The sequence below is a fragment of the Drosophila erecta genome, unplaced genomic scaffold, assembly GCF_003286155.1.
Source record: "Drosophila erecta strain 14021-0224.00,06,07 unplaced genomic scaffold, DereRS2 tig00000021-arrow-pilon, whole genome shotgun sequence".
Lineage (NCBI taxonomy): Eukaryota > Metazoa > Arthropoda > Insecta > Diptera > Drosophilidae > Drosophila > Drosophila erecta.
Window position 1 is genome coordinate 6,969,896 of NW_020825198.1, and position 14,761 is coordinate 6,984,656.

Genomic DNA, 14,761 nt, shown 5'->3' on the forward strand with positions numbered 1-14,761 from the left:
CAATAGCTGTTCATTTCTGAAGAATGAACACCCGTTGCCTAAAAACTTTAGCCATGTATTGCGAAAAATGTTATTGTTAAGCAGTTTAAAGACAATAAAACCGTATTTAAATTATAAATATTATTTGTATATCATTTATTGGTAGTTGGCTGATCAAACGAAATAATTTTTGATCTGAGCAAGTCTATGCCCAAAACTTCGCTCCATTGTGGACGTTCGTGTTCGGTGCCCCATAATCACACCGATATCGAAGGAAAACAAATCCGATTGAAGCCTTATCAGCGCGACAACCATATTACCCAGTGTATCTCATCGGCTGAAGCCACCTAAACAACTCACGAAGGTGAATCAGTAGTGGAAAGTAATTGGAGCAATGAAGCCCTTTTGTCTACTCCCGTTGCTCGTGCTTTTGGGAAGCTTTTGCTCCTTGGAGACCGCTAATATCTTGTGCTTGGTGACAACGGCCAAGCACAGCAATCCCGGCTGGTCAAGGCCCCTTTTCGACGCCCTGTTGGCCAAAGGTCATACCCTATTGGTCGTCAGTACAGCCCCCAATCCGGAGCCAAAGAAGCAAGTGGACGGTTTTTTGTACCACCATCTGCGCAACGATTACGATGTGATGAAGAAGTACTTCCTCCTTGAGAAACCGCGGGAGTACATGGATATGGCGACCCTCAACCAGCTGGTGGTGTGGAATGAGGTCCTCGTGGGCAGCTGCCGTTCTGTCCTCTTTTCGGATACCTTGAGCAGCAAGATGCCGGAGCTGACCGCCCGACTGTGCTCGGAATTCGATCTGATCATTACGGATGTCACGCAAGGCATTGAGTGCCTCATGGACTTTGTTAACGGTTGGCGTTCCAAGCCAGTTCTGGGCCTGAGTGCTGGTAAGCTCACCCCGGGCCTTTTGTCCCTGCTCCAAGCGGAAAACACTATAAATGCGGCCCGGATACCGCACTACATAAGCCCATTTCCGCAAAAGATGGGCTTCTGGAACCGACTTCACAACCACATCATGTACTATACAGAGCCACTGTGAGTTCGGAAGTCATCTACTGCTATGCAATTATCAAATATTCATTTATCTTAATCTCTAGGATCCGCTTAATGGCCACTCGGCTGGTTCTGAGTAACATAACGAAGATGGAAAACATTTTTCCCACTCTGCAATTGGTGCTTTTAAATACACATCCAACCTTGGACTATGTTCAAAACCTTCCGCCCGGAGTCATCGAAGTGGCTGGTCTCCACATCAAGAGCAAACCCAGTCCTCTGCCCAAGTATATACGGCAATTCACAGAGATGTTCATCGATGGCATCGTGTACATCAATATGCCCTATATTCAGTATATGAATGGCCAGGGACTAGAAGCAATGGACACCATGATTAGTGACAATCCCAGTTGTGGTTTTATATGGAATGTGGAGCAACTAGACCAGTTGCCGGCTGAGAAACCAAATCTTTTGGCGCTACATGTGGATCAATCGCTACAGCAAGATATTTTGGGTAGGTTTGTAGGCTCTACCTGGCATCCATCTTCAAAACGTTAATAAACATACCCTTCTTATGACTATCAGCTATGCAGTACGTCAAGGGATTCCTGAATCACGGAGATAGTTTCAGTCTTCAGGAGGCGATTCACAATGCAGTGCCCGTCGTTGTGCTCCCCCTTAAACTAGAGGAATTTAATGTGAGTACTTCCAACACTTGAATTAATTGTATTAAATCATATTATATTCAAATGTATCCTGCAGAATGCCCAACGTGTGAAGGAACGCAACTTGGGAGTGGTGCTTCAGGCCAACGAACTTAACCAAAAATCCCTGTCCGCTGCCCTTAAGCGAATCCTGAATGAAGTGCATTTCGCAAGTGCCCTATACCAGGCCCAACTGAAGTTCCGGACTCGTCCGATTTCCCCTTTAGAATTGGCCGTATGGCATGCGGAACAACTTATCGCCGAACCACAATTCTTTAAGAATTTCGCACAAACGGAGGCTTTAGCCCAAAATTTCTTCGTGGCCAATTCACTGGATGTCCTGGCTGCGCCTTTTCTAGTTCTTCTGGCTGCGGTGGTGGCTCTGGGCAACTTTGTCTTCGTCTTATTCACTGGACGTTCCAAAGATCAGCTTTCCAACGAAGAAGTTCCTAAAAAACGCAAGAAGTCGAAAAAGTGCTCCAAGAACTCCTCACCAATGAATACGACACTCAATCTAGATGTCACCGATATAACCGAAGATCTAAATGAAGAGCTTCTCGAGGGGGAGGAGCAACTGCCTAGGGGGGAAGAAAAGCTTCTTGAGGAGAAGAAAGTAGACTAAATGTACCATTATAACCCAAAGAAGACTGCCAATAAATAATTTTAACGATCTACACAACATCGGTTTGGCTTTTGGCGAAGCCCATTTTTTGTAAAATATCATATTTGGAGAAGACTCAATTAAAATGCAAATCAAACAAAAGGTAAATAATATATGTGGCTTGGGTGTAGTCCCCTTTTGGTGTAAACTTTTTAAGATAAGAGCTGCCATATATTTTAGTTTTTGACAAGATCACCGTACACTTAGAGCCCAAAAGTATACCATTCTTTATGGCCATATTCTCTTCCTATTTCGGCTCTCTTGGTTTTAAGAGTGAAAATACTTAGAGAAGTCCCACTCAGGCAGGTAGATTCACCACAGGTAGGCACAACTTCGATCCCAGAGTACGATTTATGCCTTTTTTCAAAATGCTGAGCCGACAATAAAACCTTCAGACCCACGTAGTCACCAGTGCATTTCGAGAATTTGCCGCGAAAAGACCAGAGAATCGACGAAAAATGCTGACCAAACTATTGAAGATTAGCTGCACTTCGAGGCAGTGCACCTTTGCCAAGCCGTATCAGGCGATTCCAGGACCTCGAGGGCCCTTTGGTATGGGTAATCTATACAACTACCTGCCCGGAATCGGATGCTATTCCTGGCTGAGGTTGCACAAGGCCGGCCAGGATAAGTATAAGAAGTATGGCGCGATTGTGCGGGAAACTATAGTGCCCGGACAGGACATCGTCTGGCTGTACGATCCCAAGGACATAGCTTCACTGCTCAACGAGCGGGATTGCCCGCAGAGAAGAAGTCACCTGGCACTGGCCCAATATCGCAAGAACAGACCGGAAGTGTATAAAACCACCGGTTTGTTGCCCACCAATGGTCCGGAATGGTGGCGTATACGTGCCCAGGTGCAAAAGGAGCTGAGTGCTCCAAGGAGTGTGCGGAACTTCGTTCGCCAAGTGGATGGAGTGACCAAGGAGTTCCTCAGATTTCTACAAGAATCTCGCGATGGTGCTGCCATTGATATGCTGCCCAAGCTCACCAGACTGAATTTGGAATGTGAGTAGATCGCCTATAAAATAAATTAAACATTGCGTCAAGTATTTGAGTTTGGCAAATTTTCATTTGAATTTATTCAACAAACTTTATCTTGAGAATAGAGTTTCTAGACCCATTCTATTTAGTTAGTTTTATATAGAATTCGTAGAAGAAAAATTCTTATATAACCTTTGGCAATTTGTATACCTGTTAATCGTAGAGTAAAAGGGTATACTAGACTCGTTGAAAAGTATGTGTCACTAGTAAAATCACCACTATGTTCACATTTTCAGTAACCTGCCTGCTTACCTTTGGAGCACGTCTGCAGTCCTTTTCGCCCCAGGAACAAGCTCCTAAATCCCGATCCACCCGCTTGATGAATGCAGCGGAGACCACCAATAGCTGCATCCTGCCCACGGATCAGGGTCTCCAACTGTGGCGATTCCTGGACACACCTAGCTTTCGAAAACTAAGCCAGGCCCAATCCTACATGGAGGGTGTGGCCCTGGAGCTAGTGGAGGAGAATGTGAGGAATGGTTCTGTGGAATCCTCACTGATCTCGGCTTATATAAGAAATCCTGAACTTGATCGCAGTGACGTGGTGGGCACTGCTGCTGATTTACTCTTGGCTGGCATCGATACCACCTCGTATGCCTCGGCATTCCTGCTCTATCACATAGCTCGAAATCCGGAGGTGCAGCAAAAACTGCACGAGGAAGCCAAGAGAGTGCTTCCGAATCCCAAGGACGAGCTATCCCTGGATGCCTTACGAACTGATATCACTTACACGAGGGCTGTCCTCAAGGAATCGCTTCGCTTGAATCCCATTGCCGTGGGCGTGGGTAGGATTCTTAACCAGGATGCCATCTTCAGTGGCTACTTTGTGCCAAAGGGGGTTAGTGCTTATACAAATATTTCCTCGCTATACATCTAAATAGTGTATTCCCTTGCCAGACCACCGTGGTGACCCAGAACATGGTAGCCTGCCGTCTGGAGCAGCACTTTCAGGATCCCCTGCGCTTTCAACCAGATCGGTGGCTCCAGCACCGCAGTGCCCTGAATCCCTACCTGGTCCTTCCCTTCGGTCACGGAATGCGGGCCTGCATCGCCCGCCGTTTGGCCGAGCAGAATATGCACATTTTGGTTCTCAGGGTGAGCTAACGGAAACAGATCAGCACTTTGCGGTCTCCAAAATAATGTGAATTTGTTTATTCCATGGAATGGATTTGCATTTTCAGCTCTTGCGTGAATACGAATTGGTTTGGAGCGGATCCGACGATGAGATGGATGTCAAAACCCTCTTGATAAATAAACCCGATGCTCCAGTGCTGATCGATCTGCGATTGCGTAGGGAATAGGCTTTTAGGTCTATGTAAGCCGCCAGAGGATTAAGACTGAGTTACCAGACTTCACGTCACTTTTAAATAATTCGTTTATTAATTATTTTAAATTAGTTCATAATTACAATTAGTGTAAATTATACATAACTAGACTTGCATTTAATGTGATTGAAAGGCTGCGGGTGTTTTGGTCTAAGTACTAAAGAGAACGACAAAAAGGCATTCACCGAAAATTCTTCCAAAGGGGTATGGGTATACTAGTTAGGGTTGCCATATACTCGAACAAAGGGCATGTGGGTTGTCATTCCGCAGCAGATTGCTTATTTTGTTAACCACATATTTCCTTCGAGTATTTTGTGCTTCTTTTTTTTTGTATACATGTATTCGGCATGACAACCCAATTCTGGGGCTTCAGTGTGTAATTATGCTTGACTAAATATTCCAGTACAATGCTTAGTTAAATATATACTCGTAATGCAGTTCGTTTCTAAATATGGCTCTATAAAAGTGGTCCGAACAACCCCCTTCTTTGTTTACTCCCTTCTTGCCTTAAGCTCAACTCGAGTGAAAACCGCACATATACAAACTATATAGACTACTACCTGTTTCGCTCTTGTCCAAGATCAAGTCAAAAATATATGTGAGTGTGTGGTAGGCTATATACTGCTATATACTGATACTCGTACGATTCTAGTCTGATCTAACCTATAAGGACTTTGGTTGTTTGCCGCACTACACGCTAGGATGATTGGTGAAAAAATACATTCAGATATACACATACACTGTCTTTCTACTATGTTCGAAAAATAATTGTTTCTAGGAGCTGTTTCGTGTTTTCAATTTCACAAAATTCCTTCGTTTTCAAATCGTCAATCCAGACGCGTTTAGAAATAATGATGTGTGATTTCTGTGACAGTATCTTTGTTTCTTGATAAATAATAATGTTTTTTTTTTTTGATTTGAAATCGAAGAGAATTTTGAGTAGAAAACAAAACATCCTTTATCCTTCTGATTTGTGAGAAGACTTTTCCAGGAAGCGATTCAAGTCTTCTGCTCTATAGCTTTCGTTGAATATGTGTTCGATGAAGGATGAGATATGGGTGTGGATTGATGTTCTGCTGCCTTCGATCAGTTTATAGTTCCAACAGCAGAACCTCCTCATGCTAGAGGATGTTGAGCAGGGAGGAGTCCATCATCCGGTCGTCGTACAAGCTCAGTGTCTTGCTCGCCCTGGCTTTCCTTACGGATGGTGGCACATCTCCCGGGGTCTTGACCCGCTCGCTGGGATCCCTCAACCGCTCGCTGCTCCCCCGACCGCTGAATACTTCACGAAATACCTCCAAACTGTGCTGACGACGCATTTGCTGCTCCGTCGGAGGACCCTGGCCAGTGGTGGCCATCAGGGAGTTGGTTCGCAGGTGGCCAGGTCTTCGCTTCGTAGCGGGACGGGTTAGGGTCTGCAGTTCGCTACCATGACTCTGGATGGAGTTATTGTTGGTGCTCCCGTTGATGTGCTTGATCAGGCTGCTGGACAGCGAGCGGGGTACAATGTGAGCCGGAGTTCCCGACCGTTGCTCTGCACTTCTCAGTTGAACCGGCGGAGGCTTATCGAGGCGAGGACTTAGATCCAGGTTGTTCGGTCGTCGTAGAGCCGTAACCAGATTGGACTTCTCCTCGCCCAACTGCAACTGGCGGCACAGCTCCTCGTCGTGCTCCTTGCGGAAAAGCTTCTTGTGTATCAGGGCTCTGACGCCATGCCATCCTCGCAGTTTTTGATCCGTGTTCTGCTGCTTGGGAAATCCCTGACCCAAGCAGGAATTGGCATTGCCACCTGCGCTGACAATCGTGTTCTTCTGCTGCTGGTGATGATGGCTGGCTATCAGCTCCTCCACACTCACATCATGCTCCAGGCAAGACAGTGAGTTCTCCTGGGGCTGCGTCTGGAAACTGTGCTTCTTGCTCCGCTCCACGAGAACCGGGGGAGTTCGCATTGTCAGAGGTGCCAGATTGCGTTCCTGGCAGGGATTCCTGCCCTGATAAGGCTGCAATTGCTGCTGCGGGTAGCTCAGGTGATTCTTCTCCCGTTCCAAGGCAGCTGGAGGTATCTGCTGATTGGGAGGTGGCTGTATAAGTCCCGTGGTGTCGGTGCTCATCTGGTGGTGCACTGCCGCCGCCGTTGTCGTTGTGGTTACAATATTTATGCCCTGGAAAAGCATTCATATATAGAGTAACTATTGGAATACTCTCGAATAATGGATCTTACCTGCTCCGCAGTTGGGCTGGCCACCAAATTGTTGGTATTCAGCAGTGGACTGGCAGGTTGAACCTGTGCTCGTGGTCTTAAAGTCGACATCTCCTGCATGCGCTCCTCGGCACACAAGGAGGTCAGCCTAGCATCCGCATCGTGATCCCAACAATCCTCGCAAGTATCTCGCACCACTTTGGCTGCTGCTCCTCCACCCCAGCCGGTGGGAAATAAGGGACGCGCCTTGTGCCGCACCACCAATGCCTGCATTTGATCAAAGCTGGGATGGGAGCCCACCTCCTGCTCATATGGTGCTTTGTAAGGAGGTGTTGCTTGTCCAGGAGCATAGAAATCCGAGCAGCGGGTGGCCACTTCCCACAGCACCAGGCCCAGGGCATAGACATCCATTTGCTTTAGCGAGGTTTCGCAGTCCCGCAGATTTACAGCTCCTTCCAGTAATTCTGGGGCCATGTAGCGAAGTGTGCCCACTTCATTGATGCTCTTCGTTTCCGCCATGGCCACCTCGCCCTTGTACTCGTACTTGGAGCCAAACACCTTGAGTGCAAAACCGAAATCCGCAATGCAACAGCTGAGATCTGCTTGGACCAACACGTTCCTTGTGTTGATATCCCGATGGGCCACACAGGGCTTATGCTGATCCCCCAGACGCAGCTCCGTGTGCAAGTGCGAGATTCCTCGCGTGATGGACCGCAGCATTCCACAGCATTCGCTGAAGGTCAGGGTGTTGGCTATCAACCAATCCTGGAGGCAGCCGAGGGGAGCCAGTGATAGTACCAGTTGATACTCCATCCGACCGTCCATGGTGCAGCGTTCATCGTAGCCTTTAAAATGGAATAAAGCATATGTTTTGAATATACTTTGGGAAATTACCAGGGTACACTTACCAAAATAGCTGAGCAGTGCAGGACACTCCATCAAAGGCAACGCGTAGATGTTCCTCTCGTTCACATAGTACTGATGATGCTCCTCAGGATATATCTTAACCGCCACCTCCTGATCGTGGAGCAGTCCCTTCATCACAGTTCCATACTTGCCGCTACCGAGCATACCGATCAAATTCATGTTGTCCACATTCCGGAGATTGGAACTGTAGCCAGGACCCGATGGCGCCAGTGGCGACTCCTCCGGTTCGGGCTTCTCCTTGGCCACACGGCAGAATTGAACAGCCAGGAAGATGCCGATGATGAGGGCTGTGAGTCCACCGGCAAGGCTCAGCATTGTGCTGGCCAAAGAGGACTGGTGCTGTTTTTCTGTGGCCCTATTTGTGATCAAAGTCCTTCCCTCATTGGAGCCCAGTTCCAGAGGTGCAGGCTCTACCACGGTATACTGGGCATTGCACACTCCTCCCGAACAGCAACAGTAGTACAAAGAACTGGTCTTCGAAGTGGGAGCCGAGCTGGTGCATTCCGACTGGCTGCAAATGGAGGTGCGATCCGTGTTGTCCTTCCAGCAACCTAGGTAAATATGAGTTAGGAGCAGTAAATAAATATAAGTCAAACTAATCACTTTGATAAACTCACCCTGCTTAACAACCCGAGCTCCATTGGCCGTCTGGTTCCAGATGGTGAAGCAGAAAGTGTAGCCTTCGGGACAGGTGCGTCTATGTGGCTCGCTCGGAATGGGAGTGGACTCCAGCTGCTGCTCCTGCACTTCGCCACTAGAGTCCTGTTCGCTGTCATCATCGTGAAATGAATTGTCGTCCTCCTGGAAGCTCATGCAGCTATACTGGCGATTCGGTACAGGTGCTAATCAAAACAGAGACCATTATGTTCATATTCATTCTTTAGATAGTAATTACTAAGGGTACTCACTTGCTCTGCCTAGCGAGATCGAGGCCAACAAAAAAAAGATAGCCCAATTCATGTCTGGAATCCTCTTGAAAAGCACCTTCAGTATGATTTACTCTGGATGGCAATGACCGCAGGGTAGCTGGCTAATGTTACGGCATTTTGTAAGACCAAAAGCTGCTAAAAGAACAACAAGTTTATAATATAATATTATTCTGCCTTTTCCAAATAAAAAGCATGTACGCTACAATTATCAATAGTCGGGCCACACTCTCATCGTTTCCAACTTCTGCTCCCCTCCACAAAAATCTCACATTCGGTTTGCATATCAATCGTCGATGATAATTTTCAAGCTCTGCCACTATATCAAGTCAACCGCCGATGATAATGGCCAGACCCAAATACTCGCACAGCTCCACAATCGAACACTACCGATCGCGAAGCGTCTCCGTCAAAGTCTGTCTAGATTGCGGGAAGTGGGGGGATCAAATGGGGGAACTATGAGCACCCACCCACTCCAAGTCTCGAGGGAACGGTTGCACTTTGGAACCCATTTGGAACCAGGCGCCGCCAGAATAGGAATCATTCAGTTGACGTTCGAGTGCAGTGTAGAGCAGCTCGACTTGGGAACATTTATAATGCAGGAAATTTATACGCTTTTATTTACTTTCATATCTTTAAATACCTCTACCATTAATTGTGTAGTATTTATCTGAACTAACTTCAATTTATCCGCCTTATCATCCATTAACTTGTACACCCACGGAAGGTATACGAGTATACATAAGCACGCATTCTTGAAAACACTCCACCCACTCGATTTTCCCTGTAGGCTGTTTACAAATTTTGCCGGCATTAATTATGTGGCTGGTTAAACTTATTACGCTCCAATTATAGGGTACGTAAGTTTGCCTTATATGTATGTACAAACTTGCAAATAGAAATATGTTTATACCACGCTGGTAACAAATTTGCATCGGCGGCATTTGGGTTAATTGTGGGTGACGAGGCATGAAATTCAAGCCAAGATAAGCATTTTATCAGACAGTTCAGGATAGACTTATCAAGCGATTATGAAATCGCGGTTCGCTATCTACGCCAAATATTTATGGCAATTTCAATTCAATAAATTCATACTTTTGGGGCAATTCATATAAGCTTTATCATTAGGGCTTACAAAATATATAGCAAATTTTAAATGTTTAAACGTTTTGTATTATTACTAGATTATTGCAAAATGGTTTATTAAGAAGTAAGGTGACAACTTTGGTTAAAGTGTTTGAAAATTGTGTTTGTTGTTTGACCAACAACAGCTGACCAACAGCTGATAGCATTATTCAGCAAATATTTGTGAAGTACAGTTTGGATTTTTCAGGGCTGCCAATGTCTTATTGTCAAGCAGTCTAAGAGTTACTTGTCAATTCGATGTCACGAGTGTCAAACTTTTTTCATTCTAAACTCGATTGTTATGAGTGGACAGCTTGTGTTCGTGTACTTCATTTTCTGGATTGCCGTGAATTTTGTCGGCTTCGTTATTGTGCTAAACTATTTTGCAACTCTTGCGAAAGATGAATAACATGGTATGGTGATTATTAATTATGTCCTGAGTGCATTCGTTTATCACTTCCCACTTTTCATGCAGAATTCAAGTCCTACCAATAAAGATTCGGGCGCCACTGACGATTCCGCGCCGGAGAAGACTTTGCAAACGCATTCCGATTCATCAGTAGAGTCGGAAGAGTACCCGTCAGACGCGGACGACGACGACGAGGACTACGACGACGAGGACAAGGACACATCACAATCCGAGAACTCTGACACATCATCAGATGCTTTAAAGGATTCGCCAGTTCTAGAAATACCAAAATTGGAGGTGGATCAAAATGATCAGGAGTCGGTTGTCAACGCAATCGGAACTTTGGTTACGATGATCAACTCCCAATTGAATGCTATCAAGTCGAAAACCATCCCGAAATCAATATCGGATCTTTTGGACCGCAAAAAACGAGAGAAACTTTGGAGGATGCGTCGTCGCTAGAAAGCCCCGTTGAAGGAAAGCGCCAAATAGAATGATCACCGTTTCTATTCCAATTTGCTGAAATGTTTCTTGTACCATGAATTTTATATTGCTCTTGTAATATTGTTCAATTTATACAGTAATAATAGTTTCGAAGGGGCTCTATTTCAGTTCTCTCATTTCTCCCATTTCGCTCCTGGTTTCCTCTCCTTTCTCCACTTTAAGCAAATGCGCAAATAAAGAGAATTCGAGAAGCAAGAGAGCGCTGTCTCTGGCGCGCCAAAACAGGTTCCTACTGGCGCTGTACCAAGTGCTCCGTGGAGTGGGCCGGAGGAGCCCCCGCGGGCGAGAAGGCGGAACCCGCCGGCTGCTCTCGCACGATAGCCGACGGCGCCAGTTAATTGCAAATACTGCCCGATACCCTACACTTGTCAGGGTGTACCCAGTGGGCCGAAATCTATCGTTCTCCGCATTCCTTTACATTGAATCAATTTTATGGGAATGAAGAAAAACACTTTGTGACACTTGAATTTATGTTAGTTAATAGTTAATTCCATCCCAGGGTATAAAAATGTCACTCATGCTCACTTTCCCCTTCGCCGTGTGTTTTTGGCATCAGCGTTTTGTTGTTCTTTGGGGCCTGATTAACTTTTTGCGTGCTGCGTGTACATTTGTCCACGTCCCCATCCTCAACCCCATCCTCGCCATTCGGGATACATCTTCGTGCTGCAGATGCATTTGGCGAAACTGCGACAGTCGGTATAAAAAACGATGTGGAAAATCAATGCAAAAACACAAAAGTGCAAGCAGACGGAGGACAGCAAGAACAACAATGGTGAAGGGAATGGGAATGGGAATGGATTCGGAGGTCTCTTGTTGACTTTTTTCCACACAGTGAACAAATGTGTTGCTTGTTAATTAAACACGTATCGAAAATAGGATAATTTCAATGGCGGTTCGATTCTACAAAAACATAAATGCACTATATACTTAAAACATATGCATGCTATGTTATGCGACCTTGGGTTATGCAAATTGTTACGAATCTAAGAGTAATCAACGTTAACATTTCTGACAGTGCATTTGTACTCCGAGCAGACAGAGTTTTCTGCCAGGGTGGGTGGCCCACCCCACCCCGCCGTCTGCCCTTCGCTAGTCTGCGTATTTGTGTGTGTGTACTTGCGCAGAGTGGAGTAAAAAATTGATTTTTCCAAGGCATTTTCCAGCGTTGTTTGCGGAAAACTTTTGCACTATTCTGCACTATTTTTAACGCCAATTTGTGAGCAGCACTTACACTTAATTCAGAGCGCTATTCAATCACTGCACTTGCACTTTAAGTTGTATTGCTTATTTATAATTTTTATTAACCAAAAAAAGTTGCACACTCGCCGGAAAACTTATTATTGGGGCACCGGCGCCAGTCGCGTCTGCTCTGCACAGAAGCTTTTTTTTATTTCTCCCCTTTTTTGTGGCTTTTTTTATGGCACTTTAAACAAGTTTGCTCGATAGGCGGGTCGCTTTTGCCTTTCTGCCGTTTTGCCGTTTGATTTCTCGCAGCGCGCCCACCTTCGCCCGCTGACTTTCAAGGAATGAATGCGGTTTGCTGCTCCGCTCTGCTCTGCTCGCATTTTTGCTCTCCGCTCTTTTCTGCAGCCGAAGAAGAAGCGGCATGCGTGTATTTACGAAGCTGCGTGGAATGGCACAAACACCGATTGGAGCGAGAGTGGAGTAGCCGAATGGGAGCAAGGCAAGAGAGGTAGACGGAGAGAGAAACATAGAGAGTTGAGCACTTGTTGAGCTTATTACTGTGCACCGAGAAAAAATATTACGTATACGATATGACGGCCATTTATCCCAAAAGGTATGCCTTTTAAATTGGAATGCAAAATGTGCTCACCAAAGGAAAAACTATAAGAAAGGAAAAACTAATTCGAGAAACTTAAAGAGCTTAACTATTTATATACAAACTATTAACGATTATATACGAACAATTATTTAGAGTTGTATCGATCTGTTCTTATCGAGATAAATCTTCGCCATTCAAAAACTCGTTTTCAATAGAATTTATTTCAGTTACTAATGTTACTCAGGTAGATTAATCCAAATCCATAAGTGGCCCTATTGCGGAACTGGATGAGCAGGCAGCACCTGACCCACACACTCCCCGAATCCAATTCGCAGGCCGTTTTTATCGCAGTGGCCCCGGATGATGACCTCGTCAAAGTCCTGCAAGAATTTCCTGGTCTTGCCACCCGGAAGCTCCAAAGTTTTGGTGCCCTTCCAGCAAAGCTCCAACAGTGATCCGTACGAGTCTGGTGTCTCGCCGGAGATCGTTCCGGAGGCCATTAGATCGCCTGGACGCAGATTGCAACCGGTAACTGTGTGATGAGCGATTTGCTGCAGTGGAGTCCAGTAAAGGTGCTTGAAATTCGACTTTGAGATAAGCGATTCGTTCTGATCGGCAGCTGAAAATGAAAATGTGAAATTCGTGAATTAACGTTAAAATTCTTGAACAGATCACGGCTTACGTTTCAAAGAAACCTCGAGGTTGATATCAAAGTTGAAGGGAATGCTCTGGCGCAGATAAGGAAGCACCTCCGGTTCCTGAGGAAAGTTTTCCAAGAGGAAGGGTTTTAGGGCAGCTGTGGGCACTACCCAAGGTGAGATGGTGGTTCCCAGATTCTTCGCGGTGAAGGGGCCCAGTGGCACATACTCCCACTTCTGAATATCCCTGGCACTCCAGTCGTTCATCAGCGTGAAACCGAACACATTTTTCCAGGCCTCATCCACGCGGATGGGTTCTCCCAGTTGATTGCCTTTACCACCGATAAAGAAGGCCATCTCTAGTTCGAAATCCAAAAGTTTGCAGGCCCCAAAGACGGGCTTCTCTGCCCCATCGGGAAAGGTTTGACCAAGAGGACGACGGATAGGAGTGCCGGAAACCACCACAGAACTTGCACGACCATGATAACCAACCGGCAGATGGCGCCAGTTGGGCATCAGAGCATTATCCGGTCCACGGAACATAATGCCCACATTGGTGGCATGATGGATGGATGAGTAAAAGTCCGTGTAGTCACCAATCTGGGCAGGCAGGTGCAGCTTGATCTCAGACTGGGGCACAATGGAACTGATATAAAGTAATACATAAATTATAAACTATAGAATAGTACATTATAACGTCCTACTTACACCGCCTTCAAGTCCACATTATGATCCAGTTCTGAACCCTTAGTCAGAAGCTTTTGAGTCTGGCTCCGTACCACATCCCAAGCTTCAAAGTCCAATCCCATAAGCTCATTCAAAGTTTCTGCCTGCAGGCTTTTCTGAACTTGGGAAGGATACAACTGCGAGACAGCTTTTAGATCCAGGACATGTTGTCCAATGGCCACACATATACGGTTAACTTTCTATGGATGGTAAAACGAAAAGCACTTACGATATACACATACGATATAATATGGAGCCTTATCAGAATCTGGTTGCTGGGTTATTAAAGATTGGATTAGCATATTGTTTTCGTAAACAAACTAGTTTGTCTTGGATGATGTATGCAAATGCTATGCCCCAAAGTGGTTTCTGTTCTAAAGTTGATTTCTAGAACATGTGGAACGATCTAAAGTCACATGAAAACTGCTTAAACTGAAGAAAGGCTTGACAATATTACACAAAAACAGGCTGAGTTAAAGAAACATTTTCTTGTGAAGCAGCGATACCATTGTTCTTAAATCTCATTCAACTTTTGAATTTTATTTCAGCATTCATCACTCACATTGTTATCGGTTGAGAAAACAGCGTAGGGTAGATTTTCCAGCGGAAAATCGCTGTTCGCTGGCACTGGCACAAAACTCTGGGACATTTTGAAAGCGCTCAAAGTGGAATACTTGGGCAGGTTGGTGCGAATCAATAAACTGAAGCAGAGAAGCGGAAATAACGTGCGCGGAGCCAGAGTGAGCTAGATAAGAACTGAGGTATTTTCAATTCACGATCCGCCTTATATGGGTGCTCC

General features: G+C 45.6%; 5 protein-coding genes across 6 annotated transcripts; 3 read left to right on the forward strand and 2 right to left on the reverse strand.

Annotated features, from left to right (window-relative positions):
* The first annotated feature begins 373 nt into the window (after nucleotides 1–373).
* LOC6543568 (UDP-glucuronosyltransferase 2B14) lies at nucleotides 374–2,360 on the forward strand. Its single transcript, XM_001971792.3, has 4 exons — nucleotides 374–1,032; nucleotides 1,095–1,504; nucleotides 1,576–1,688; nucleotides 1,753–2,360. The coding sequence occupies exons 1-4, from the start codon at nucleotides 374–376 to the stop codon at nucleotides 2,314–2,316; spliced, it is 1,746 nt and encodes a 581-aa protein (XP_001971828.1). The 3' UTR covers nucleotides 2,317–2,360.
* A 366-nt stretch (nucleotides 2,361–2,726) lies between these two features.
* Nucleotides 2,727–4,904, forward strand: LOC6543569 (cytochrome P450 302a1, mitochondrial). Its single transcript, XM_001971793.3, has 4 exons — nucleotides 2,727–3,363; nucleotides 3,636–4,237; nucleotides 4,297–4,494; nucleotides 4,581–4,904. Exons 1-4 carry the CDS (start codon nucleotides 2,814–2,816, stop codon nucleotides 4,698–4,700), a joined length of 1,470 nt encoding a protein of 489 aa, XP_001971829.1. The 5' UTR covers nucleotides 2,727–2,813; the 3' UTR covers nucleotides 4,701–4,904.
* Nucleotides 4,760–12,380, reverse strand: LOC6543570 (bone morphogenetic protein receptor type-2). Of its 2 annotated transcripts, none has more exons than XM_026977124.1 (6): nucleotides 12,047–12,380; nucleotides 8,760–8,915; nucleotides 8,469–8,693; nucleotides 7,833–8,402; nucleotides 6,946–7,769; nucleotides 4,760–6,886 (listed from the first exon to the last, which is right to left on the reverse strand). In XM_026977124.1, exons 2-6 carry the CDS (start codon nucleotides 8,809–8,811, stop codon nucleotides 5,846–5,848), a joined length of 2,712 nt encoding a protein of 903 aa, XP_026832925.1. In that variant the 5' UTR covers nucleotides 8,812–8,915; nucleotides 12,047–12,380; the 3' UTR covers nucleotides 4,760–5,845. The 2 variants fall into 2 exon arrangements, with proteins under 2 accessions (XP_026832925.1, XP_001971830.3); XM_001971794.3 differs by having other exon boundaries at nucleotides 8,760–8,912; nucleotides 12,047–12,379.
* On the forward strand, nucleotides 9,147–10,917 carry LOC6543571 (serine-aspartate repeat-containing protein C). Its single transcript, XM_001971795.3, is given in 2 exon segments — nucleotides 9,147–10,315; nucleotides 10,378–10,917. Coding segments are annotated over 2 exon segments (438 nt in total). The 5' UTR covers nucleotides 9,147–10,303; the 3' UTR covers nucleotides 10,804–10,917.
* Nucleotides 12,381–12,799: 419 nt separating the features above from the next.
* LOC6543572 (fumarylacetoacetase) lies at nucleotides 12,800–14,720 on the reverse strand. The gene is made up of 4 exons (XM_001971796.3): nucleotides 14,525–14,720; nucleotides 13,945–14,162; nucleotides 13,281–13,882; nucleotides 12,800–13,217 (listed from the first exon to the last, which is right to left on the reverse strand). The coding sequence occupies exons 1-4, from the start codon at nucleotides 14,609–14,611 to the stop codon at nucleotides 12,871–12,873; spliced, it is 1,254 nt and encodes a 417-aa protein (XP_001971832.1). The 5' UTR covers nucleotides 14,612–14,720; the 3' UTR covers nucleotides 12,800–12,870.
* Nucleotides 14,721–14,761: the final 41 nt, after the last annotated feature.